The 24985-nt window shown below is 53.2% G+C and overlaps 1 protein-coding gene across 3 annotated transcripts in view; it reads right to left on the bottom strand.

Annotated features, from left to right (window-relative positions):
* The window catches only part of ZFHX3 (zinc finger homeobox 3), a 203031-nt gene that overhangs the window by 19210 nt on the left and 158836 nt on the right, over positions 1-24985 (bottom strand). For 2 of the 3 annotated variants that reach the window (XM_019536092.1, XM_019536094.1), the window contains exons 5-7: positions 16023-16130; positions 4133-4269; positions 3684-3884 (exon numbers count right to left, since the gene is read on the bottom strand). In XM_019536092.1, coding sequence (XP_019391637.1) covers positions 3684-3884; positions 4133-4269; positions 16023-16130 — 446 coding nt within the window. The remainder of the gene's footprint in view (positions 1-3683; positions 3885-4132; positions 4270-16022; positions 16131-24985) is intronic. The other variant, XM_019536093.1, reaches the window with a different exon arrangement.

The raw sequence follows: 24985 nt of genomic DNA, 5'->3' as shown, positions 1-24985 counted from the left end.
CAGGCCTGAGCTGTCCTCTGCGGCCAGCTTCGGCAGGTCTGTCTTGTAAGGCAGTGTGTCCGTGCCAAAGGCACCCTCTCTATACTGACTCTGGCTGCACAACACGGGTCTGGGAGAGCCCGCAGCCAACGGCCCACCGCTGAGCAGTGACAACAGCCTGGTCTTTAGTGCCTCACCTGTGCCTTCCCCGCGCCTGCCTGGGGCATGGGACCGATCCCAGGGAGGCTCCAGGCTGCTCTTCATGGCTTCCCCAAAATGGCTGGACACATTTAGCTTTAAAAATAAAATCTCTTGAAAGGGTCTGAGGAAATACATTACTCCCCCTATGTCCATGCAACCAGGGGGAATGCACATGCAATGCAAGGTTCCCGGACCAGACAAAGGAGGTAATTTCCATTACAAAGAGAGAGAGAGAGAGAGAGAGAGAGAGAGAGAGGGTGCTGGAGTGAAAAGCTTCATTAGACTCAGAGAGGCAAAGCGATGGCAGTATACCAAGGTCACTTCTAATTTAGACCATCTAATTGGCAAACATGGCTCCAAATGGCTATCATCTCACAGGGCTCAGAATTAATGAAGCCCGATTATTTTCATTACCTTCATCCGAGATGGAGAATGAGACACAGAGTAAGAGGGAAAGGGGGGAGGAAGAGGGGGCGAGAGGGAGGGAGAGAGAAAAATTGAATGACAGCAGAAGGGAGAGAGCAATAAGAAGAGACAATGGAAACGGAGAAAAGACTGTAAAGACAGCGAGAGAGAAGTGAGGATGGCAGAGATAGGAAAGAATTACTTGGGGAGCGGGAGAGGAGAGAGATGAAAAGACAGCTGGAAACAGGAAACACTGGAAAGACACCTTAAACACGGGAGAGGAAAACTGACACAGGATTAAATGGAGGGGGAGAGGAAAGCGCGGAGAGATGAAGGAAGCCGAGGGGGAGGGAAATTCCCCATCTCGGCAGGCCGCTGGGTGAGCAGGCCCTTCTTCTATTGGGAGCCCATCAGTCTTGTCAATCGGCGGCCGCCGCGAACTGCACTTCACCCTCATTAAGGAGCTCTCTGCCGAAGCGGCGCAGGCCCGCGAGCAGAGAAGTGGCCGTTATGCAGGAAGACAACGATTAGACGGGCTTTGAGCAGCCAAAATGCCACCGACGTAAACGTGCCACATGTGCGCAACCGCTTCGTGTCACGGGGACGGGCCGGAGCTGCCCGGCTTCCCGCCCTCCTGGACTCGCAGGGCGCGCGGGAGAGATTCGGGGAGCTCTGCTGCCCACGTGACCCCCGCCGTGGCGCTGTCTTCCCGGGCGTCAGGGCCGCCGCACGCTCCTCTGCTTGGGACGCCTCTCCGGCCAAGCGGCGGGCAGGGCAGGGCACGCGGGGAGCGCGAGCTCGGAGGGGAGGGGAGGGACCGCTCCCACGGGACAGGCACCGGGCTGCCGCCGCCGCGAGGCGCAGGGGCCTGAGAAGCGCAGATCGGAGATGCGGAGCGTACGCCAGCAGCCGTTACTATGGCAACAGACATATTAGACACCGCAGGTTCCTGCGAGGCGTCTGATAAGGTGTTATTAACTGGAGCCTCCTCCAAACGCGTCGGAAGGGACCAGGGCCGCGACTTCCCCGCAGCGGCACAGAGAGCCAGCCGCGGCAGGCCGAGATGGGGATTGCGCTGGGGACGCTGCTCTCCCGGCGTGTCTCACGGAGCACAGGACCGCATCTGCCTGGTTCGATTCAAAGCACAACCCCCCCCTCCCAAGGGCAATGCCCCCAGACCACAGGGCACAGCCTCAGGGGAACGTCCATATAAGCCAAGACAAGCAGCAGGGCCCGGCCTTTCTTTCCCAATCTTGGCAGAAGGCCTGAACATGCCCCAGGACAGGCCCTTCCTATGCACGAGTTGCACGGACCTAACCAAATCACTTCTGAAACCGATACAGGTACATCAGGGCTTCTCCCTTGCACAGGCGCTCGAAAATGGTTGGGAGAAGGCTGTATCTCAGGGTGATAAGGCACTCTTATCCAGTTGCTGGCTGGCACGTGTCAATTTGAATACAGCATGCCCGACTGACTTCAGGGGTCCCTCCATTCTTCACAGCTAAGAAAAGCAGCAAGTCCACATGAGAAACAAGGAAAATCAGGATGGGAACAGGATGACGGGGAATGGGAAGCAAAAAGCAACTTGTATCCTTTTCGTTTTAGGCAGACCAAGCCAAATGCTAGAGGTGGAAAACCTGGCTTCTAAAACTGCACTCACAAACAACGCAATTTAGAAATCCAGTTATGTCCTAATTGCAGGCAGGATTTAGAGGCTGTCTTCTAAAGTGTGCCTCTAATTGTGCCTGCATTTAAACCTGGCACTGGAGAGAGGAAAAGAGCATTAGCCCGAAATATGTAGTATACACTGCACGAAGAAAACATCTTGGGGGAAATCTGGGCATCTCCTGCTGGCCTCCACCACAGGTCGGGAAGCTGCAGAGATCTCTAGGCCCACGGATCTATAGCTCAACCACTGTGCAAGACCTGCACACCCATGTAGGGGAGAAGTCCCTTTTAGCTAGTCCACCACTGACTGTCACTCAGAAAAAGAGGATCTGCTGAAGCTACAGACATTTCCCACCATGTGCTGTAAAGACAACTTCCTTCTCAAGTTAGCTGGAGAAAAGCCTCCATCAGAGACCACGTGAGAGCAGGACTCCCAGGTCTGACACCTACAGCAGCAATGCAGAAGAGAGAAAAGAAAAGAAGTTTGACATGAACATCTTGGTACCGCACCATACTCAACTGACCTCAGGCTTTCGCTATGGGTGTGGAGAAATGGCACTGGTGCAGACAGACAGCCACGTGACGGTACAGCCACCCTGGGGAGAGCATCACAAAAATGGCTCCATTCTGAACTACAGGTTTTGATGCAAATTTAAACACTGGCGTTTTAACCAGTGACTTTAAGGGCCTCTATAGCCATGCAGTATTCCACCTCACCTGTGCCAGCTGCAGGCTGTCTCCACTGTTGTTAAAACAACCCATAAAAAAAGTAACCTGTTACACAGGACAAATATTGCCGCTTTGGACTGACTGCCAATTTCTCACAGAAGCAACAGAGCAGATGTACCATTTACTCCCCTGATAATGATCTTGGATAAATGACTGGAGCACAGAGTGTGACATTCGTCACAGCACCGAATCCCACGACAGTCCCAGCCTGTGCTCAGGACAAGCCTGAGAAGGGAAGCAATCATACCACTTCCCAAAACTGCGTTTTAAACAGAAACCTGATCCCTGATTTCCTGCAATCTGTTACTCTAATGACCCTGGCTAGCCTGTTTGGCAAGCATGTGTGGACACAGCAGCACTTGGGAACAACTCACTCACAGATCAATGGGTGCATCTCCCAGAAGTTGATCCTCTTCAGTGATTGTTAAGGGGGTGTTTTTATTGAATAACTGCCCTGGGGTCTCCGAGGAAGAGATTTCTCCTTTAATCCAGTTCCCTGACGGTGCAGAACCCCGCAGAGCGCTGGTCTCCACAGCCAGCACAGCACAGGGTGGGAAAATGCAAGCAGCCACAGCTCTGGCTGGAGCAGGAAGCTGCCTGCTCCCACGCATTACAGCACTGGTCTGTGGCATCTGGCAATGCTGAAACCGCCTTGCTTCCCAGGGGAGGCAGCAGCTGCCCTCAGATGCCCAGACACTTACCGTCATGATGAGTTTCTCCACGCAGTCAGGTGACACGCTGTGCAGGTGTGTGAGGTGCAGCTGCAGATGGATCTTGTTGTTGAGCATGTCCTGGCAGAGCGGGCAGCGGAGCATGGGCTGCACCGAGTGCTGGGTCATGGCATGGACCCGCAGCCGGTTCACATCTGTGTTACTGTACTTGCAGTACGGACACTGGTACATCTGCAGGGTGAGACGATACACACCGCACTGACTAAAGCACGCGACTGCCATAGTCACCACTCACTTTCTCCTTCCTTATCGCTCCACTCCAGTAATAACCTGTGCCTTTTTCCCACCATCCAATCATCACCTCTTCATCATCACCTAATTTTATTTTCCTTTTTTGCTCCCGACACCTACAAAGCAAATCAACTGCCTCTAGGTGTTTACAGCTTTCCAGCAAGTACTGCTTCCCTCCTGTGCCTCACCTGCTCCGGTTTGGTCTCCTCTGAAGTTTTTGACCATTTAGAGGACAGAGGTGATTCAGAGCTGCTGGGAAATGACATGCGTTTGGAGGATGCTGGGGACTCTGTCAGCTCCTTTTCTGCCTGGCTGGCTGCTGGTGCTGCAACACAAAAAAAAAAAGAAAGAAAGATAGATTTGCATTATGACATCCCCAAAGAGGTTTACACTGGATGCAAACATCAGTAATTCCATTTGTACTCTTCCATTTTCTCACAATGCATGCACAGGATTTGAGAGAGGATGAACTTCTGGGCTAACCTGCATCTTACCACACTTGCTGAGAGAACCTGAGCATTTCCTTCTTGCTATCTCCCATTACTGGCACTAAGAAATAAGGGCACCGTGACGGATTCTTTGCTATAAACAGAAAAAAAAAAAAAAAAAAAAAAAAAATCACACTCGCCCACTTGGGCATGCTCAAACCAGATTACAAGCCAGTAGACGGAGAGGCATCTTCCCTGGCGTTTACACCTGAGAACATTTGGCTGGGTTTTCTAACCCCTTCCACAGGCAGGTGGATGCATATGGGTCAAAAGCAGGATTCACACTGCCACCCTGAGCGTGCGGAGGGTCCCAGACAGTGCAGCAAGCACCGTGCAATATGATGGTGTGCAAGTCAATCAAGGACCACAACAGCACGACACGAAGATTCACGCCTGGGTCGTGGGATTGGTCCCACTTTCTTTGACCGGTGGCAGCTGGAGGTCAGCGTGGAAGGAGGCCCCGATCCTGGAGAGGGCTGCGGGGCCTGGTGGGACACCACAGCGGGCAGTCCCACCGAAATCCCCGTGCAGCTGGGCAGCACAATGTGGGCTGCTGTTCACGTAGAGACTGTTTGGACACAGACGCCAAGTTGTGCTGGATGCAAACCAGAACCCGTTAATGAAAAACCAATTTTTATTCCTTGAAGTCAAAAACAGCGAACAAAACCAGAACCTGCTTAGAAATTATTCCAGGAAGTTGGTACGCTTCCCAGAATGCCCAGTGGGTGACCTTTAACCCCGTGGCTTGGTAGCCTGGAGTACGCTAGTTTGTAGGACATCTATTATTTAAAAACTATAAGGACAAGTATATTACAGAGCCCCCCCAAACACACATTCATAACAGTACTTTAATCTGTCTTGAATCGACTTCAAACCCATTTCGTTCTTAATGGGAGTTATTCATTTTCACTTGAAAGGTAATACATGACAGCTGGATATTTAACATGATGGATTGGCTGCCGATTAACTAGGTGCTGCACCGTTCTCAGGCTGGCTCCCCCACGCCCTGCGCCCGAGCTTTGTTGTGGGACTGTCTACAGCCACGCTCAGAAGATGCAACCGGAGCACAGCTCAGGTATGCTATTCCCATATCGAAGACCCTTGCACAGCGACCAGGGTGGGATTTATTGAAAAACGTGCCTCGTGCAAGCCAGAAATACAATCCACGCATCTAGCCTCCATCCTCTCCTCCTCCAAACCCCAGCTCTAAGCAGTATTTACAATACAGAGAGCATGAAACCACCTCCAGGAAATGGAAGTCAGATACTACAAATGGAGAAAAAAAAATTAAGAGACTTCATGCTGCTCTCGTGGGACCTGATGAACAGTGGGGCTCCTGACCCGGTCCAAGTGGCCAGAGTAACAGCTCAGGGTTTCATCCGGTGGCTCTGTCAACGCACGCCACTCCTGTCCTGCTGCACCCCAGACATGTCTCCCCAGCGCCCTGTTTCTAATGCACCCGGGTCCAACTGAAGTCCACACCTGGAAAAGCACAGCGTGCTTAGTCCTAGCCCCAGGGCTGGGACTAAGACCTTTCTGCTGCTCGTCCTGCCAAGAGGAGGCCAACCCTGCAGTTTATTAGCACAGAATATGTCAATGCTATCGCGGTAAATCTACAGACGTCAAAACACAGCACCATTCTGCTCCCTGCGAGAGAGATGGACTCCAGGTCTACGCTTGCTACCCGAATCTAAAATCTCCCTTGTGGGTTACAGCTGGAAATGCATTAAAAAGGTTTCTACACATCTGAAATTTACTTCTTTTCCTCCCCAATAACAGTATCATCGCACGGTACAAAATGGGGTATCAAGTCTGCAGGTGAAAGCTGCCTATATTTCCCACCCCCTGACAGAGGAAAACAGCAATTCACATCTGACTGAAAGCACTGGAGGCAAACAGCACCAAGGGGCAGGCTGTGTTTGATGAGCCCCCACCGCAAGAAGACGGACACAGAGAATCCCTAGCAAGAGCCCATTTGCCGCAGCAGGTAGAGGACGATCCAGTGCTAAATTACCTTGGTTGATCTTTGTGCAATGTGAGCAGAGCAGACCCAATAAGGAGGTTAACTACTGCTGACATGGTCCACTCCTCCATTTGACCTCAGACTTTAAAATGTCAACCACAATCAGGAAGTCGGGCATCAGTACGGAGTCAGGCTGACGATCCCCAAGCCGCGTCTGCGTGTGGCTAGGGACTAGCACGAGCTACGCTCCCTTCCCTGTTGCTAGAGGCTCGAACAACCGGCTCCTCCAAGATTTAGGATCCCTGCACAGCACATTGCTCAGCTTGGGCTGGGAATTTGGTCTGCTGCGTGGTTTTGGGAGGAACTCTCTGGGCTCTGTATCCATCAACTTGTGTGTCAAGGCTCTGAATCTCGGTTATTCTACGAAACTACTGATTAGTGCTACTGAGAGTTACAGGTGGAAATCGCCAACACGGCACACGACAGGGGAACAAGGACCATGCTGCGGTGAAAGAATGATTAATGCAGCTATGGGGAAGTTGCTATCGACACTTTTCCAAGTCTAAGAACCCAACTGCTTTATAAACAAAGCAAGGGCCAAATACTGGCACAACTGGATGTGTCAGAAAAACAAATCACTGTTTCAGAGCCAATGCATGGTAAAAACAAGCTTTTAGAAACTTCCAAAACGTGACCTCCTCTCCTTCAACAGCAAGACTTGGGGTAGTGCCTCCCAGACAAGAGGCGGCCCCGGGCTCTCGTCTAGGTGGTGCCTCTAACTCCGTGCGTTTGCAACCCTGGACATGTTGCTAACAACTGCATTTTCAGAAGTAGTCGGTCATTTTTGGGAGCCTTGATGGGACTTTGTTCGTGGAGGTGTTGAACAAAAGCAATTCTCTCTGACGTCAGTCTGGTGTTGTGAACCCCCAGCAACTCTGAACATCAAGCTGCAGCTGTCTGAAGCATGCATCCTACGTTGGCCAAACTGGATCAAGAATCAGAGACAACGAGGGCTGGAAGGGAGCTCAGGAGGTCACTTCTAGTCCAACCCCCTGCTCCGAGCAGGACCAGGACCAGGACCAGGACCAGCTATATCATCCCAGCCAAGGCTTTGTCTACCCGGGTCTTTAAAACCTCCAGGGATGGATCTAGACTCCTGGGCTGAGCTGGCAGCTCCACATTGCCTGTGGGCATGGGGCTTCCCTACAGACTATGCAACCTGCTTTTGGAGACTCCTGTTGAACAGGGTGGCCCTCAGCAGCCTCTCCTTTGCAGGCAGTGCAGGGTATCTGGCTGGACGTGGGTCTGGGGCCTCCAGGTGACCCCTCCCCATCACTCTGACTTGTGCAGCACACCAGGCTGGCGCTAATCCCGGAATCGGGGAAAGCGAAGGGCAATTCAAACACATCCATTCACTTTCCCCAGCTGTGACATGCAGCTGATCTGGCCCGTAAACCTTGATCTCTCTAAAGCAGCAATATGAATGCCTGCCTACTCCAGAGCAGGGGGGAGAGGCATGAGTGGCTACGCTTTCAGCACTGTCTGAAAACATGCTGGAACGCTAGTGCTAAGGGTCCTTTTAAAGGTAAAAACACCCATTGGGCTACCAACAGTGGGACCACGGCTTCCTGCTGGCCAACAACCAAACGAGTCTACTCTGTCGCAGCTGAGTACACAAATGATCTCATGGTCCGCTACTGTGGAGTCGATGGAAGTGTCCGCAACAGAGGAGTGAAGGACTCTCCAAAGAGACAGGCAGCATTACTTGCCAGCACACCCTGCAGACTGCACGGCCCACAGATCCGCGCGTGGGCTGGACTCTGTGGCCCAGAACAAGCCGAAAAACTTAGTTCTCACTTTCCTCCAAGTCTCTGCTGCAGAAGGGATGCAGCACAGACCTGTGCCACGGCTGGCATTTGGGAAGAGAGCAGGATTCCTGGAAGAAATGAACCAAGGTGACAGGTGCCCCGAGTCCAGGGGAATGTGTATGGAGATGGGCCCCTTTAAAGAGTTAAAGGACCAGAAGCATTTGAAGAATCAGCGTCAGGCCTGTTAACTTCAATGCACGTAGAAAGAAAGACTGAAAATAAACATTTCACCACCACGCAGGAAAGGACCGGCGTGGCTGCAAGACAGGCTGCCGAGGGCCACTCCTGTTGCTGGCTCCTGCCGTGACTTGCTTTTCAGCGGCGTGGAGGATTTTCTTCCTCCTCCGTCTTACAGGGTAAAGCGTCCCTGAGAAGCGTGCGCCTGTCTGTCAGCGAGCCTGGAGGGTCCCAAAGAGCCAGCTATACTTGATCCTTGTGGGAGGCCAAAGGCAGTCGCCACCCCCCACCTTTCAACCATCAGACTCTCTCAGCTAAAGTACCACTGACAGCCCCTTCATCTAAACTTCCATCTCCCAACCCAGCAACATAATGGAGGAGCCAATTAAATGATTATTAATTCATGCTGCTTTCCGTAAGCCCGAGGTTCTCATCTCCCTGCATTCCGTAAACCAGCTCGCCACCTGCCTTAGAAATTTACAGCAGGGTTTTTGCCATCTCCATTGATTAGGAAAAAAAAATCCCTTCCTCCTAGCTCAGCAGCCAGCCTTGGCGAACTTTTCAGCCGCGCTACAACGCCACACTCCCCTGGTCTGCTGGCAGCTGAGATCCCACGGCAATAGAGGGGGCTTCCTCTCCAGTAAAAAGGTCCTTCAGACCTCCTCCAAAAATATTCTAGGAATGACCCGCGCAGGATCACAAAACTTTGCACCGAACGTTAGCCCACAGAGTGAAGTCCGGCCGCCTTCTCTGTGGCTACAGCTGCTTATGACGGAGCTGGGCAAGATGCTGCAATTGTTCAGGGGCTCCTTGAAGGAACTGCTGGTTTTTGGAGATCCCGTGCTCAGAGAGGCCACAGGGCTACCTCATTCCTTCTTATTCCCACATGTTTTGGAGCCTTCTCCCTCCTGCTCCGGCTGAGGTGGCAAGAGCGGTCCTGTAGCCGCCAGGTCGAGCCCTCACCCAGCTTCGCCCAGTGCAGCCACTTTCTCCGAGTCCAGAAGGAGAGCGCACGACATACATTAATATCAAAGAATAAATCCAAGGCAATCATGCCATTGCGGGAGTCTCGTGACATAAGCAGCCATGAGAGCAGAGCTCAAGCCTCACCGAAATGGAATTTCCTTGTCTAACATGGCAGCATTACTGCATATTTGTTCCTTTTTGTGTTAATAATATATGGTTAGGATGTTTCTTTCTGAAACACTGTCCGTTTACATTCCCTATTCCCCAAAGGTCCCATTCCTTCTAATGAGACGCTGTAGCCACACTAACAGGATTGTACATCGCCTGTTGCCCTACAGGATTTTTTCAAACCCATATTTGATAAATAACACGATCGTACACAGATGGAAGTCAGGACACAGATATTTGCAAGTGCACTTCTGCACAGACCTTTCTCCTCTGGCTTTTGAAAGTAAGGCCTTGGGAACAGTCAACTGGACTTGTTCCTCCGCTGCCGCGGCATACCTTCCAGCCTGCTGCGACTCTGAACAGCTGATTTGTTAATTAAATATTTACATCACGGTACCCAGAGGCCTCAATTAGGATGAGGGCTTGTTCTGCTATGTATGGCCCTAACTTTCAATTACAGAGGTCTATGCATTGAAGAGCTTACAAAGATGGCAAACAACACATGAAAAGTCTGATTCTTATGTCAACCAAAACTCCAGGCTCCCCCCAGCGCTCGCCAGATGAGGCACAAAGCATTGCTGGCACCGCAGCAGAGGGACTTGCAGGAGCAGAGACCGGAAGGTGGGGACTACGCGGGGAAGTGCAAGGGGATGACCAAAGCTCGTGCGAGGGCCGAGCAGACCGCATCACGGTGCAGCGTGATGCAGCAGGAGACCAAGGGACCAGGGTGCAGCCAGGTGCCTGTCCAGTCTCCTCTTGAAGATGTCCAGGGAAGGTGAGAGCACCCCCTCTCTGGGGAGCCTGTTCCAGGCTCTGGCCACCCTTACCGTGAAGTAGTTCTTCCTAATATCCAACCTAAACCTCTCCTCCCGCAGCTTGTGGCAATTGTTCCTGGTGACTCCAAGGGGGGCCCTGGGGAACAGACGTTCCCCGAGTCCCTGCTGCTGGCCCCGATAAGGTTGTAGCAGCCACGAGATCCCCCTCAGCCTCCTCTTACGGAGACTGAAGAGATTCAGGTCCGTCAGCCTCTCCTCATAGGGCTGGCCACGGAGGCCCCCGACCATATGAGCGGCCTCCTCTGGACCCTCTCCAGGTTCCCTGCGTCCCTCCTGAAGTGCGGCGCCCAGGACTGGACACAGGACTCCAGCTGTGGCCCGACCAGCGCTGTGTAGAGGGTACTACGGGCTCCTCTACCAGGGAGGAAAGCAAAGGGGAAATAGATGAAACCTAGTGTAATTCTGCAGTGTGAACAGGGCTCAACTTGTTTCAATCACATTTTTATTCCATGTTAAAGTCCTGAAAATACAACACAGCAGGGGTGGGTACAAGACTAAACTGTGTTTTAACCATGCTGGGAGAGGGGCTATTCTCTATTTTACATCAGCACCTGCCGCACAGGTGAGATGCCAGGGTGGCAGCACATTACCAACCCAGATGTGGGTTTGTAATGCGAGAGGACCGCCGAGAAGGCCAACAGTCACCTGCGGCTCCACACAGAAACGCCTCCCATCTCAGAGCGCGGAGGAGACGGCCCTCGCTGCAGAGCTCCGGCAAGACGGCACTGGGGACCCCAAGCGCCACGCTGCCCGAGAGACGCCAATAAACCGAGGAAGTTCAGAGAAGAGCAACAAAACTGACTGCTAGGAGAAATGACCAGAGAGCTCAAGGTGTGTGGCACGGCTACGCGGCCCCACGCAAGGGAGGCAAGCAGCAGTCTCCGCGCTTCGATCGGCAGCACTAGACACAACCAGGCAGACAGGAGTTACCCAACGGGCAGGTGGGTGTAGCCAGGACAGTGGGAAGAGCTGAGGCACGTGGGAGCGTCCCTGCAAGACGCTGCGGAAGAGGCTCTGGCAGGAGCGGTGGAGTCTCACCGCGTGGCAGACAATCTGCTAGGCCCTGCCCTGGGAGGACTGGCTGAGCCGGGCTCTGGGCTGGGGGCCAGGGCTCCCCCAGCTCCTGCAGTCCTAGGACCAGAAAACAGCGAGCCCAGTGCCGAGAGGACCATGTCTCCACTGCTTGGATCCCAAGACACACAAGTAACACCAGCTAGTGACGATAAGTCTTGGGCTAAGGGGTGGCTGCAGCGCCCCACTGCAGCTAAACTTCCTGCGGCGCGGGGTGGAGACTGGCCCCAAGGTATGCAGGGCACCTTGGCACCTGACTGCTGCTGGACTTCCCTGGGATGGGGCCGGCACCTTTACCCTCACCGCTGACCCCGGCCCCTCTGCAGCCAGGGTATGTGCGCGGAGGGGACGGGCGGCACGGTGCAGCTATGGGCTGGGGGACGGAGGATGCCAACCCCTGCCACAGGAGCTCGAGGCACTTTGGAAATCCCTGGCACCTCAGGGATGAAGAGGAATGACACCGAGCTGCCCAACTGCCTACAGCCTGAAGATCCCGAGCTGCTCCGCCGTGCCCCCTTTTCTCTCCTTTCCCATCCTTGAGCCTTATCTCCTTCTCAGCAGAGTATCTTAGCCATTAAGTGCTCGACAAAACGACGTATATTAAAAAAGGGCAGGGGGAGGGGTGGTAATAGATTTCCGTCAGGATGTGCCTGACCTGTTTTTTTCAATTTCAGTAATTAGAAAGGCAGTGGGCCTGTAGGAATTATTCATAAGCTGCAGGAGCTGTGCAGTATACATTTATGTTAAACATGTCAAATCCGATGGAAATCATGCCTGCCAGCACCAGACTCCATAAACACACTTTTCTGCAACAATTTCCCAGCTCTTGGCAGCCTGTTAATACCTCCTTTAATAGCAATCTACCATGGATTGGAATCAGGGATGCTCCATTGCACTAATTGCTCTGTGTTAGGTGAGCATCATGGATTTAAAAAAAAATTAAAAAAAAATAATAATTTAAAAAAAAAAAAACCCTTCAGGCTACTCCTCTAGAAATATTTCATTTCAATCTATACTTTTAAGTAGGGATATTTTTAAAAAATGCTGACATACTAAGTCTATACAATTGATAACATGCCAAGAAAGTCTCTCATGCAGTGGGGTCGCTGGGGGATTGAGGTGGTCTTTCATATTTTCTGCTTAAAAATATTAAAACAAACCCAAAATTCTTGAAGTCTCAAATTAGTCTCCCCGGATCCGACTCGGGGCTTTAGGTGGAAACCAACACATCCACTAGCAAACATGAGCATCCTGAATGCAGTCGTATTTTCATACAGTGCAAACAATGTCAGGCAGCAATTGCATTCTCCTTGCTTATGTGGGACGAATCTCATGTGAATCACGATACGAGTCTTTGCTCAGTGGCTGAGATTTGAGAACTGCCTTTCTCCTCCGGCACTAAAATTGGAAAGAAGGAAGCAGGAAGCTCCACCTCCAGAAGCACTCAGCCTGCATCACTTGAGTGCTTAGAAGCTGTTTAATCTTAGTACTGGAGTGAGAAACAGAAAGGAACAGGCCCAATCCAGAAACAGGAAACATTAGCAATTTGCTGCTAAACCAATAAATAATTGATTTAAAAAAGTCATGCACCATTCTGAATCCCTATGAGAAGTTGCTGATTCTTATGAGCCTCTGGCCAGGTTCCCAGGTATGGGCCTGCAGACAGCTTTCTGACTGGGGAATGCCAAAAAGAGACTTTTTTGGTGAAACGTCATGTCATCGACTGGGACCCCATGACCCAGAACTGTTGCTTTTTGCCCAGTCTGTTAGAGGGGACTGGACTCGCATCATAAGGAGAACAAATTCTAAATTATGCATTTTGATTTGAAAATGAATCTTCATACGTACAAGATGTTGAATGCTTCTGGGAGGTTACTTGAAAACAGAACTTCTCTGTTCAAGAATATCCTATTTTCAAATTAGAAATACAGGAAATTTTCAAAGGTCTGTTCTGAAAATGGACCGTTGTTATAAATTTGCAATGAAATAGGAAATACCAAAGTGAAGAAGTTTTTCCCCTTCACAACAAGTCTACCTCTGCCGCTCCCTGCCAAGTAGCCGGTGCTGTCCTGATGGACTACTGCCCTGCCTCTGCAAACCACCGTCGTAAAACTTGACGTTTCCACAGCAGCTTTTCATGCAAGGGCCTCACAATGCTATGCAAAAGTGGATGGTATTTACTCCAGTCTACAGGTGGGAAACTGAATGCACAAAACAACAGTTAAATAGATGGCTAAGGGCCACAATAAGCCAACAACAGAGCGAGGAGCAGAACCCACTCTCCTGGCTTCCCGTTCAAAATCCTATTTACTAGCTCACAGGAGGGCTTGGGCCTGCATTTCCTCCTTGTCCTGCTCTCTCACTGTTGTCGAGGGAGTTTGGGAAGCAGAAACCATGCGGGACTCTGCTGTATGACGACACGTGCTTTACAGTTGTATTTCTCTGGAATAACTGGATAGGGGATTATGTGCCAAGGAGCTGGGCTCCAAACAGATCACTTCAGCACATGCTTAAACTCCTCTGAAGTCAAGCCCTGACCTTGCAACTTGCTCTGGACAGACCTCAACGAGGTTGTCTAGGTGCAGGGGTCTGCCTATGTGGACCCAGTTACGGGATTTAGGCCTGCAGACAATTTTTACAGCTAGCCAGATTTGGAGCTGCTGTCCGGCAGGCTTCCTATTCATGCACTGAATGGAGCTAGCACCGAGAACTGGCTTGGGATTTCACAAGGCAACAAGAAAGTCAGAAATGTAACCCCAACATCCAGATTTTGTGCATGAAACAGGGATTTCAAAACCATTTCTTTTAAATGCATCCCTAAAAAACTGCCCATGTGGAAACTCTCCTCTGAACTGCTGCAACCACCACCACAAAAGCATCATGCTGGGCCTCGAGATACGGGGAGCCCCTTAACATTTTAAATCGTTCAAACAGGTCCTTGTACTTGTTGGCACTGAACTTCACCTTCAATGTTGCTGCCCATGCTCCTAGCTGGATCCCCGCTGTTAATTGCCCCTACCGCACTAGCCCTACGGGGCCTGGCCACAGGTCAGGGTGGCACCACACACACTCGCACGGGGCAGTCTCAACACCCACGCTCAAGCAGTTTTGCCTGCTGGGGTTTACACAGCACGTGCCAAAGTACAACTGATCCTCTTGGTCTTGACAGGCCCTGTGGCAGCGAAGGGCTCAAACCTCTTCATGGAGCTGAAACCAGAGGTCATGCTCTGCCCCGTGATGCCTGCAAGACCTGGGCGGAAAGGCTCTCTCTTCAGTTGTGGCTTGTCGGCAGGCAGCCCTCGCTGGAGTGGGCCCTCTCTCAGAAAGGGAGGCTGGCAGGGAAAGTGCTGGCTCTGCAAGCCAGGAAAAGCACGGCACTAAGGGACCAGATGTTTGTGTGGTTTCTTTGGTTACTCTGCAGACAAGGGAACATGCCTGGATCATTTATGTTCCCCCAGCGAAGGGGGTGTGGGGGCACACTGGCTCTCTCACTTTGCCACGGAGGAAAGCCAGAGCTGCTCAGACTGGTCTCTACACCAAGGAGAAAAATCCCTCTCTCTTCCCAACCTGCCCCGGCTAGTCAGCAGGCTCCCAGCTGGACAGAGAAGCGCACCTGCCTGCAGGGAGCTACTCGACGCGGTTTCCTGCTCAGCACCATAAAGACTTTCAGGAGCTTTTTAACCATCCTGGGCTGGGATGGTCAAGTCAGGGATGGGCCTGCCTTGAGCAGAGGGTTGGACCGGGGTCCCATCCAGCCCTCCCATTAGGGGTTGTGATTCTATGAGATCTTTTCCGTGGTAGCGAGCCCCTAGCCAGGGAAGCGGCAGAGCCGCGCATTTGTATGTGAACGACATGCATGCAAAAGGGACCTTTAGATTTGAACCTTCCCGCGTATTTTCGATTTTGCGCTCGGTTCCACACATCTCCAGGGGAAAAGGGAAGTACGCAGCTGAAACTCTGCTTGCAAGGTCTTTGGGGCAGAAGCCGTTTCTGCACAGCGGAGAGCAGGCCAGCGAGGCTAGGGGCTCTAGAAAACAAAGTGCCGTTCTGTCAGTCTTGACAGCAAAGTGTTAATGGAAAGCGGGAGCCTTACGCCCTCATGCCACGCTGACAGTATTGCCTAACAACGTCATTTAAGTAAAGCAGCAGCTTGCTTCCTCTGTAACTTTCCGCTTCCCCTGTGTCGTTAGGACTAATTTGGAGAAGGACCACATACGCTCGGGACCTGCTATTTTCATGACCCCTCCTTTCTTCTCTCTCAACTGTTTGCAAAGCCTAACGCACACTGTGGCACTGAATTCATGTTTTCAGGCTAAAATGAGACCAACATTTTCCAGCGGTAACATGAACTAACGGGGAGAGATGAATGGCTAGAAGCCGAAACAGCTGTGGGAAAGCTAAGGCGCTGGAATGTTCTTTTTCAAAAGGAAATATAAATGGAAGAAAACGAAAGTGTGGGTTTCCACGGGGCAGCACTTTGCGAGCCAGCTGTCCAGCTACCCTCCACTCGAGCTGGCTCGGAGCAAGGGAGCAGAGCCTACCTGTCCATTTGCTCGGGTCTTTATCACTGCCACTCTCTTGCTCCTTAGCAGGCTCTTCAGGGTCGGCAGCTGTCTCACTGGCCCCCTCCACATCTTCAACTGCTTCTTCTGAAATGCAAGCAGCGAGAGAAAACCAGTAAGAGCAGAAGCAGTGACAGGAAGGTCTACACAGCTGAAGAGCTCAGTACCATCCCATCCCCGTAGTGCACGCGTGAAACGACGTCACGGCTGCGCCCAGTGATTCTGATTCACATACACAACTACTTTGTGATGAGATGCGCACAGAAGCTGAGCTAACTGGATGGGTCCTTGCTGGGCTGCGTTGCCTCGTAAGCCTCAAGGGCTGGGAATGCAGGACACTAGCATTTTTCCTGGCCTGTTCAAGCTGCTGCTGTCCCGAGGACAAATCCTGACCAGACATCCACCCACCCACGGCTCAGACTCCAACACAGAGCTGCATGGAGCATTTCTAGGCACAAACTCGCTTCGTCTCAAGGCTGGCTATACTTTCAAGAGAAATGAAACAAAGAACTGTGAAATAATAGAAACAGGAAGAGGAGCCCTGCCTTCTCAAGGCCTCGCTGCTGCTGGAGTGAGGATGGGCCTTCCTGCTGAATGGAGCAGAGGCGGGTGTACCTGGATGACAGGCGTGCAGCGGCATTTACTGCCTGTTTCAACATTGCTAGTGCTGGAGGTTGCTGTGTGCTCCTGCCAATAGCCTGGCCTCTTCCACGTAACGCCAACCCCTTACCTGGGAGCTGCCTGTGTTCAGCCAATACTAACCCCGGCAGAGAAAAACAAGCAGGGACTTATCCCAGGATAGGTTCCAGTGGGCGGCTGCTCCGGGCAATGGCCTGCAGCAGTTCACACGTTGCAAAGCAGCTCGTTTCCTTCATGAATAAGGAATGAGAGCAGCCCTGGGGAGACCCATCGCATGGGACACGCACTGAAGGCCCAAGAGGGCCGCTCCGAAACCCGAGGTGGAGAGTTTAAAGAAATCACCCGGCCCGAGGGAGGGCCTGGACAGGGGACGTTAGCGGGCTGCTGGCGCAGGTCACGGAGGCGTCAGCTCCTCTGATGAACTGGAGCTTAGTGCCACCGACCTCAAGCGCCAAGAGCCCGGGTGCATCAAGGGGCTGGGGCACGGAGATGGCGGGATACCAGACAGGGAAGCACCCTTGGAGCCGGCCGAAGGACAGCGTGGCCTTTTAGCAGAGTGCCGACACCTGGGCACCCGGCTTCTGCTTCCAGGACGGTCCCGAGAAGCCTCTGGGCTGCCCCGGGCAGGCAGCTGAGAATCCCTTGTGTGCTGCTGGGAGGGCTCGCCGCTCCTCCCCACCATTCCTGCACAACAGGCAGCTGAAGCAAGAGCACTGCTGCTTTTCATGACACACGGACATGGCACGACACTGCTAGTGGCCTTCCTTTCATCCCAGCACCAGGAAGTCGTTAAGACAACAGCCAAGTAGGAGGAGAGGTGCTGAGATGAAACGACTTAGTGCCAGAGCGAATTCACTGGTGAAGGATAAGAAAAGAGCTGAGTGCCAGGGCATCATGCAAGCAAAGCACTGCCGAATGAGGGGGCAAAGGTCTTGCAGCTTTTGTACCCTACCGGTAGTACACACCGACTAGGGTCAGGTCTGCACTGGGAAAACGCGTATTTTTAACTATTGTAACTGTAGCACAGGCAGGAAAAGACAGTCTGAAGTTGCATTAGTTGGATACCCTGAGATAGGGCTGGAGGGGGACCTGACACGCATCCTCTCTCCTAGTGAAGACAGGCCTCGAATGAGAGGCTACAGCGAGAGGAGCAGCACAGACACCTGCACCAGGACCCTCGGGGCAGCAACGTGAGGTGCAACAAGGGACTTGGCTCAATCTCTCCTGCCAGCAGTGCTCTCCAGAGCCCAAACTCTTTAGAGCTGTCTCGTACTCCTTGCACAAGCCCCTGGTACCTTTAGAGAAAAAAATATATTTCAGCAATAGGCAGAAAAGTGGAAGTGATGGATGCAGAGACTGTCCCCTTGGGGGCTGAGCAGCAGGGAGTTTGCTGGAGGGCAGGGCTGTGGGATCAGCACATAAAGTCGTATTTTGGGAACTGAAATTCCACAAGTTCTCCCTCCTCTGAGAAAAACCTTAGCAAGGAGACGGATTTTTTTTTACTGTCTAAGAGAAGCGACAAGCCATAGGGTGGAGAAAGTTTCTGTTTAACAGGAGAGGCTGGGACAAGCTGGTAATTATTTAATGAGTTTTATACTGGAACGCAAACTCGGCTTTTTTCCGTCCCTGACTCAATCGTCTCCGCGATGCCTCGTTCCAAGACATTCCAGACGAACTATAATTGTACAGCGAGGCGGGCCAGGAGTCCTGCTGGCAACTCAAAAATGTGCACTTACGTAGCACCTCTTATCTGAGCAACACAAGCTATTTTAACGAGAGGTCAGTCAATCCCCATCCCCATTTCGCAGACTAGAAAGCTGAGGCACAGAGCAAGACTCTGGGTTAAAGACCTGGGACACAGCAACAGGCATCAACATAGATCTGGCTCTCCTGACCCTGACTCCTTTGCTCCCGCCAACAGCCAGAAAGGTGGCGCTCTTATTTCAGAGGTCGGGGAGGGCAGCGAGGTCCCGGGCGGAAGCCCTCCACGTGCCAGCGAGGCTGCCGACAACCTCTCTGGCTAGCAACAAAGAGCCGAGCTCGGTGCAATCCCGCCGACGACCCAGAGGTGTCAGCATCTGCATGGCGAGGAAGACCGAGGCTACCCAGCAGCTGGATGCAGACACTGTCTGGGCTGCCTAACCTGAGCATGTGGAAATAATATACGTCTTCAAGTGAACTGTCTGGTTCTGGAGAAATAAAATAGGACATTCATAAGCAGTTACACCATCTGTCTTTATACCATCATCATCAACAACAAGGGGAAAAAATAGCTCTTTAAAATGGATGAGAGCCCAGGCTGACAGTAACCGGAAAAATGTGAGCTATGAATACCAATAAAGGTAGAAAAATGATTAAAAAACAAGGATACAAACTGCAAATTCCTCTCCCTGCTCAGCGTGTAGCCCACCCCAACGCAGAGGCGCAGCCTGTTTTATCGGTCAGCCTCTCGAAAACAAAGCCACCGGCCGGGAGCTTGCCCTGGGAACTCGCCGAGCCCCTGGCACTGGAAACTTGGCTCTCGTCTGAGCCTCAAGTCTGCTCTGCCTGCTTGGACTGACAAGCTCTGGACCACAGGACCAGGGCTTTATCTCTGCTTTGATTTTATTGCTAACACGGCAGAAAGCTTCTGCAAGGCTCGCTGCTTTCAGAGGGGAGGGGAGAGGCAGCGGAAAAAAAGTTGCAGGGGATGTGCTCTTCCATAGGATGGCACCAGGCTTTCCAAGGGCAACTCGGAGATCCCCCGGCCCTCGGAAGAGCGGTCCCACCATCTTCACTTGGCCCAAGGGGCTGCGGCAGGAGTGCAGCGATACAGGAACAAAAGAGCACCCCGTCCCACCTTGCGTCTATGCCCTCAGGGCCCCTTCCTTCTCCCGCTCACCCCAGCACGCTCCCTCCACAGGAGGGGTCCCGAGCGCCGGCGCGGACCTCCCCCAGGAGGAAGGAGCTGGCTTGCAGCCCCTTCCCGCCCAGTGCTTTTGATAACCCCTCTGCTTGCTACGATCATGGGAATCATTATCACAGGCTTCTCAGCACGATTTAACCATGGGGCTGGTCAGGTGTAGCTGCTACGTGCACTGCCGTTGGGTTTTGCATCTGCCTCTGAAACACCAGGAATTGGCCTCTATCAGGGCTGGGCTCCTGGATGGACCAGTGATTTGATCCATTCAACACAGCCCGCCTCCCCAAGCAAAAGGAGATGCACCAAAGGACCTTTCCTCTCCCCAAAGGCCCTTGCTCTCCAGCTGTTCACATCTGCAGTGCCCCACTAACTACTCTGAGCCTGCAGAGCAAGGCCTGCAAAGACCGGAGGCAGCACTCTCCCACCCTCCTTCCCTCTCGCGCACTGAAACAACGAGGTTACAGGTCTCACAGGGGAAGGGTTTCATCCCCCTTCCTGCTTTTCACGTTCTGTGACACCAAGGTGATGTTAAGGCACGAGTTTCTTTTCCCATTTATTAGCTATAATATCCCGAGGTCATGGCAGTCGCTTGCTGCACCCAGACAGGGCTGCCGAGTACCCTTCTGCCCTGCATGCAGCGCGACTCTCATTCACCATTTCTCACGTCAAGCTGGAGGTATTTTGTGCCTGGAAAACACCCCAGGGATCCCCATCTAGAAGGTTTGTTCCACTTGTCCCCCAAGGCTCAAAGACAGCTCACCTTCGCGCCACCCACCACAGCCACATTGATCCCCGTGTGATGGCTACGCCTCGGCTGTGTTTCCAGAGGTATTTTGAGCAGTCTCAGTCCGGCTGATGGAGCCTCACCCCTCTTGCAGCCAAGCACACTCGCCCTAAACCCTGAGCCGGAGGCCATGCCTGCCGAGGAAGCTCCTTGCAGAGGCCCTGCAAGGCTTTGAGAGCCTCTTCCCTGGTCTCAGCATCTCCTGGTCAACGGGGCACACGTCCAGGATCACACACACCCAACTCGAAATGCACTTTGGGGAGGCTCCAGCCTCCGCAAGTGGCTCTGCAAGGTGGCAGCTGCTGCTCCAGTGCACCGACGAGAAGAGCCCGTTTTACAGGACAACAGAGCGAGGCGGGCGTCTCCGTTACGGAGCGGCTCCCGCAACCTGCGCCATGTCCCCCGAGAGCCCCGAACACCCGGCTGCGACTTGGGAAGGGCTGGGGGCCTTCCCTGCCCAGGTAGAGGGCAAGGGCCTGCTGCGAAGGAGACGGTTTCACAAACAAACCTCTCCGCCCAAAAGGCAGTACTGCCTTGACACCACCCGTGAAGCACGCAGCACATGCTCGGTGCCTTGGATGTGGTCTCACAACCGCTCCACAAATCCCTGGGCCAGACGCTACCGCCACATGGCGCTCGGATGCCGGGAAATCTGCCCTCAGTCCCTCGAAACCCACCCCTGGAAGTCCTGGGATGGAGTTCCCACCCCCCCATAAGTGAATTAAGTTAGACAATGGCATTTGCATTTAATTGGTAATATAACTAGTCACTAAAGAGAAGGAGCAGGGAAGCGGCAGTCTGGAAAAGTACGAGCATCTTCTGGCCTCAGCCGAATTCAGACAACTCCCGAAGCCTGACAAAGCAGCAAAAATATGCCCCAGTCCCCAAACTTTATAGGAACAAAATGCATCATTTCTGCCCCTTCCAAAACCCAGAAAAGAAAAGCTTAAAATAGTGTGAGAAGTCACCAAATCCCAGCTGGAATTGCGCCAGGCCGAGCAGTCTGAGTCTCCTGAACTCTCCCTTTCAGCCATATTTCCTCAAAACCCGTGCGTCAGGTCCCAAGGACGGGGGTGCTGCGGGGAGCGGGGAGGGACGACGGGGAGGGGAGAGAAAGAGCGTGTTCGCCTCCCACCCTCCAGCAGGCTCAAGAGCTGAGAAACATTAGCTGTCATGAACCACAATCAAATCAGGTTTGAAATATTTAGCAGTGGCTTGGAAAATGCGATGGTGCAGCTCTGACAGGCGAGATGTGCACAGACACCCATTTTCCATTATAATGGAAATATCAAGCCTGTTCTGAATATGTATAACCCAGAAAAATGTATTGATTTTTCATTCGGCATTAAAAAAATGAAATACCCTGCAGCTGTCAAAAGCCTTTTGTTAAAAGCTCATCTTTCCTGGAATAAGGTTTACCAGAAACAAGTTTTAATTGTACACAGGGCCTCTTCTTTGAAACAAAAAAAGTCCCCGCCACCCCTCTTCTTCGACGTGGCGAGCCAGCAAGACCCACGGGCACAGGGAGCCGAGGCAGCCACAATACTGCCGACGCCGGGAAAGACTGGCTACAGCTACCCTCCTCTTCTGACTGCGGGACCACACGTGCACACGCTCGTGTGTGCTCACGCTCACTTGAAGGCCTTATCACAGCAGTCCAGGGGAAGTTTTCATGCTGCGGTGGAGGAAGCAAGAGGAACGGTAGCAAGAGGAAGGTCCTCTCTGCAGTCGGCTCCAGTCCACGCGTTCACATGCACGAGGCCAGCTCAGAGCCCGAGGGCCGGACGGCCGCTCCCTGCCTCCACGCTGGCGGGGCAGGCGTTCTGCCCCCCAAGTCACACGAATACCCCCGTCACAGCCTTCTAGGAGCTGCACTCTTGCCTCCGCCAACCTGCGGTCCAGCGCAATCGCCTACCCTAGTTAGCATTCGTTTCACTCAACGGCCCCATGAATCGCGAGAGAAGGCGACGGCCACGGGAAGGGCAGCGTCCCCTCAGGGCCGCCGGGGAGGGACTGCAGCGGGACCGGAGGAACCCCCCGCAGAGACTTCGGCTCCCATCTGGGCATCGTCCATGTGCCGGCTGCACAGCTGCGCGCTCCCTGCAGGGACAGTGTCACCGCTGGGCTCTGGCCACGAGGGCGCCCAGGAGCAGCAGCAGGGCGTGCTGGCCATTGGGAGGTAGCACGCTGCCTCGGGCAGGGGTTGTTCGTCACACAAGACGCCCGGATACTACGTGTGATAAAAGGCAGGGTGCCACCTTTGGAGCTCTGCCTGCATTTCAAATTAGGTAAGAATAAAGCGTCTGCCTAAATGATACCTGCAGTCTCAAACAGTGACGGGACCGCTACACCGCTGGGCACTACTGCCAAAGCTGCGGGGCTTCACCACCACGGGCACTCGCAACTTCAGTCCCCCGTGACACAAGACCAAGAGCATGTACGAGATGTAACCGCACTGGACTCCACATTTCGAAATGCCAGGTGTTTCAAGGGACCTGCCACGCACGCCCTGCTTCAGGCGAGCAGAGTAAGGGCACGGAGCAGGCACACGAGCCGACACCTCCACGGCCCAGGCTGGGATGGGTACAGCCGAGCTCTCTCTGCCTGGGCTGGGCGGGTGGAAGTGAGGGCGGGGGTGCGGGAGCCCAGGTCAGGAGGACAGAGACCGTGAAGGGCCGGGTCCATCACTCATCTGCACAGCAGTCTCTCGAGTCCGCAGGCTTCACGACCATTTCTAATGGGAAACAGCGAGCCGGGTCAACGTCCTGACTGATGCTCGAAGCGCAAGGCACGATGTCCTCAAAACAACTCAACGACTGCCGCTTCTGCAGACGTCCTGGATCTCCAGCCCTCCACCCGGAATCGCACTAGCAGACCCTCCCTGGGAACCAGGGTCTGATGCAGCCGGGCTGCCCCAACCCTCAGATGGGCGCAGGGATGCACACGCTTTGCGTGGCTCTCAGGAGGCCGGGGGTCGCTCTCTACTTATTTCTATTTCACCCAAAAGAAAAGGCAGGGCCTGAGGGACAGAAGGGAAAAACACAGGCCCCAGAGGAGAGTCAGAGGCCAGCCCTAGGGCACCAGCCTTGTGGGGGTGAGTCCCGCAGCCTGCCTAAGACATCCTTCTGCTGATCTTGGCATCTGGCGATTTGCATTTCTGGGGCACCCACGTGCCCTCGCTGGAGGAGGAAGAGGAGGAGGAGGAGGACATTGCCGATGGTGAGCACGAGCCCCCCCCCCCGGAAACACCTCTAGACGGCCGCCCTGGAGGCAAAGGTGTTTTACGTGGCACGGGGGCAAACGGGAAGGCGATCCTGGAGAAAGGGGCCAGGGACGGAAACCAGATGAGCTTGTGGTTGAGCCATGAAGTTTTGATTTCCCTTCTGCACGAAGAAACTCCAGCAGATGTGGACATGCCCCACTAAACTGGTGTGGCGGTCCATCCGTGCACCCGTCCCATGTGGCAGTCCTCCCTTCCTCCCGTCGCATCCCCGCGACGAGGGACTCGGCACAATTCGCAGGTGCGCTGGTATCCGGCAGGCCGCACCACGAGCGCTTTGCTAGGGCCTCAAACAAGCAAGCTCTGGGCTGTGAACCACGCGCCTTCGTGCCTGCGCCACCCCAGCCCCACGGTGCGGTAGCGATCATACCCCTCCCGCCGCCCCCGCTACACGAACACTTCAGCTAAGATCCTGTCAATCCAGTCGGGCCCCTGACCGCCCTGAAACACGAGCTTCGCCGGGTAAAGCGAGCTGGCTGCCACCTTCTCCGACATTCGCAGCTTTCCTTTTTGATGGAAACCATTTTGTTTAACTTGATTATTATTTTTGCCACTTTGCTGTATTATCTCATTTGCCAGATCCTGCTGGGAGCCCAATCCCAGGAGATTCAAGAGGCTGGAAAACACCAGCAGCAAGGGTGCCATGCAGGACACCCACCAGAGGACAAGCTGAGCTTGCCACACACACCCCTGCTCCGCGACTCGGGCAAAAGGCTGAGGCAAGAGCGAGCAGGGCACTGCAGCATTATTTATTAAAATGGGTAATCAGCAGAGGCACAATTTCTGCCTTGTTTATGGGAGTGACGCTCTCCCTGCTGTTTTAAAGAAACAAGAAAAACAGGATATTTGGCAGAAACAAGCCCCTTCCCTCGTGCAGTTACTGTCAGCACAGGAAGAGGCAGCAACACAACCCTCTGGAGCAAAATTCAGGGCTTTTGCCTTCTCTTCTCAATTTGCCATTGCTGAAATAGGCCCAATCCTGCCAAGATGACACACGCACCTAAGTGCATAGGGAGTCCCACTGACTTGAACAGATTTGGACTTCAGAGAACAAGCTGCCAACAGGACCTGGATTGCTTTGGAAACCTGCATTTCTCTGGCATGTTGAACAGGAATTTAAACCTGAAGAAATGAATGCAGATTTGCTTTCTAATGCAAAACCAGGGAGTCTGCAATGGTCCCATTTTACAGGCCCTCACTGATGGCTGCATCTAACTAACAGGGTGGGGGCCAGGGAGGCGTCTGAACAACTCACCATGACAAGCGTGTCTACGATGCCGGGCATGTAAGCTGCCTGGGAGAGGTTCACAGCCAAGAGAGTTGGGCACTTACCTTCC

The sequence above is a fragment of the Crocodylus porosus genome, unplaced genomic scaffold, assembly GCF_001723895.1.
Source record: "Crocodylus porosus isolate Cpor-Errol unplaced genomic scaffold, CroPor_comp1, whole genome shotgun sequence".
In the NCBI taxonomy this organism is placed as follows: domain Eukaryota; kingdom Metazoa; phylum Chordata; order Crocodylia; family Crocodylidae; genus Crocodylus; species Crocodylus porosus.
This window is presented reverse-complemented; position numbering and strand designations above follow the sequence as displayed.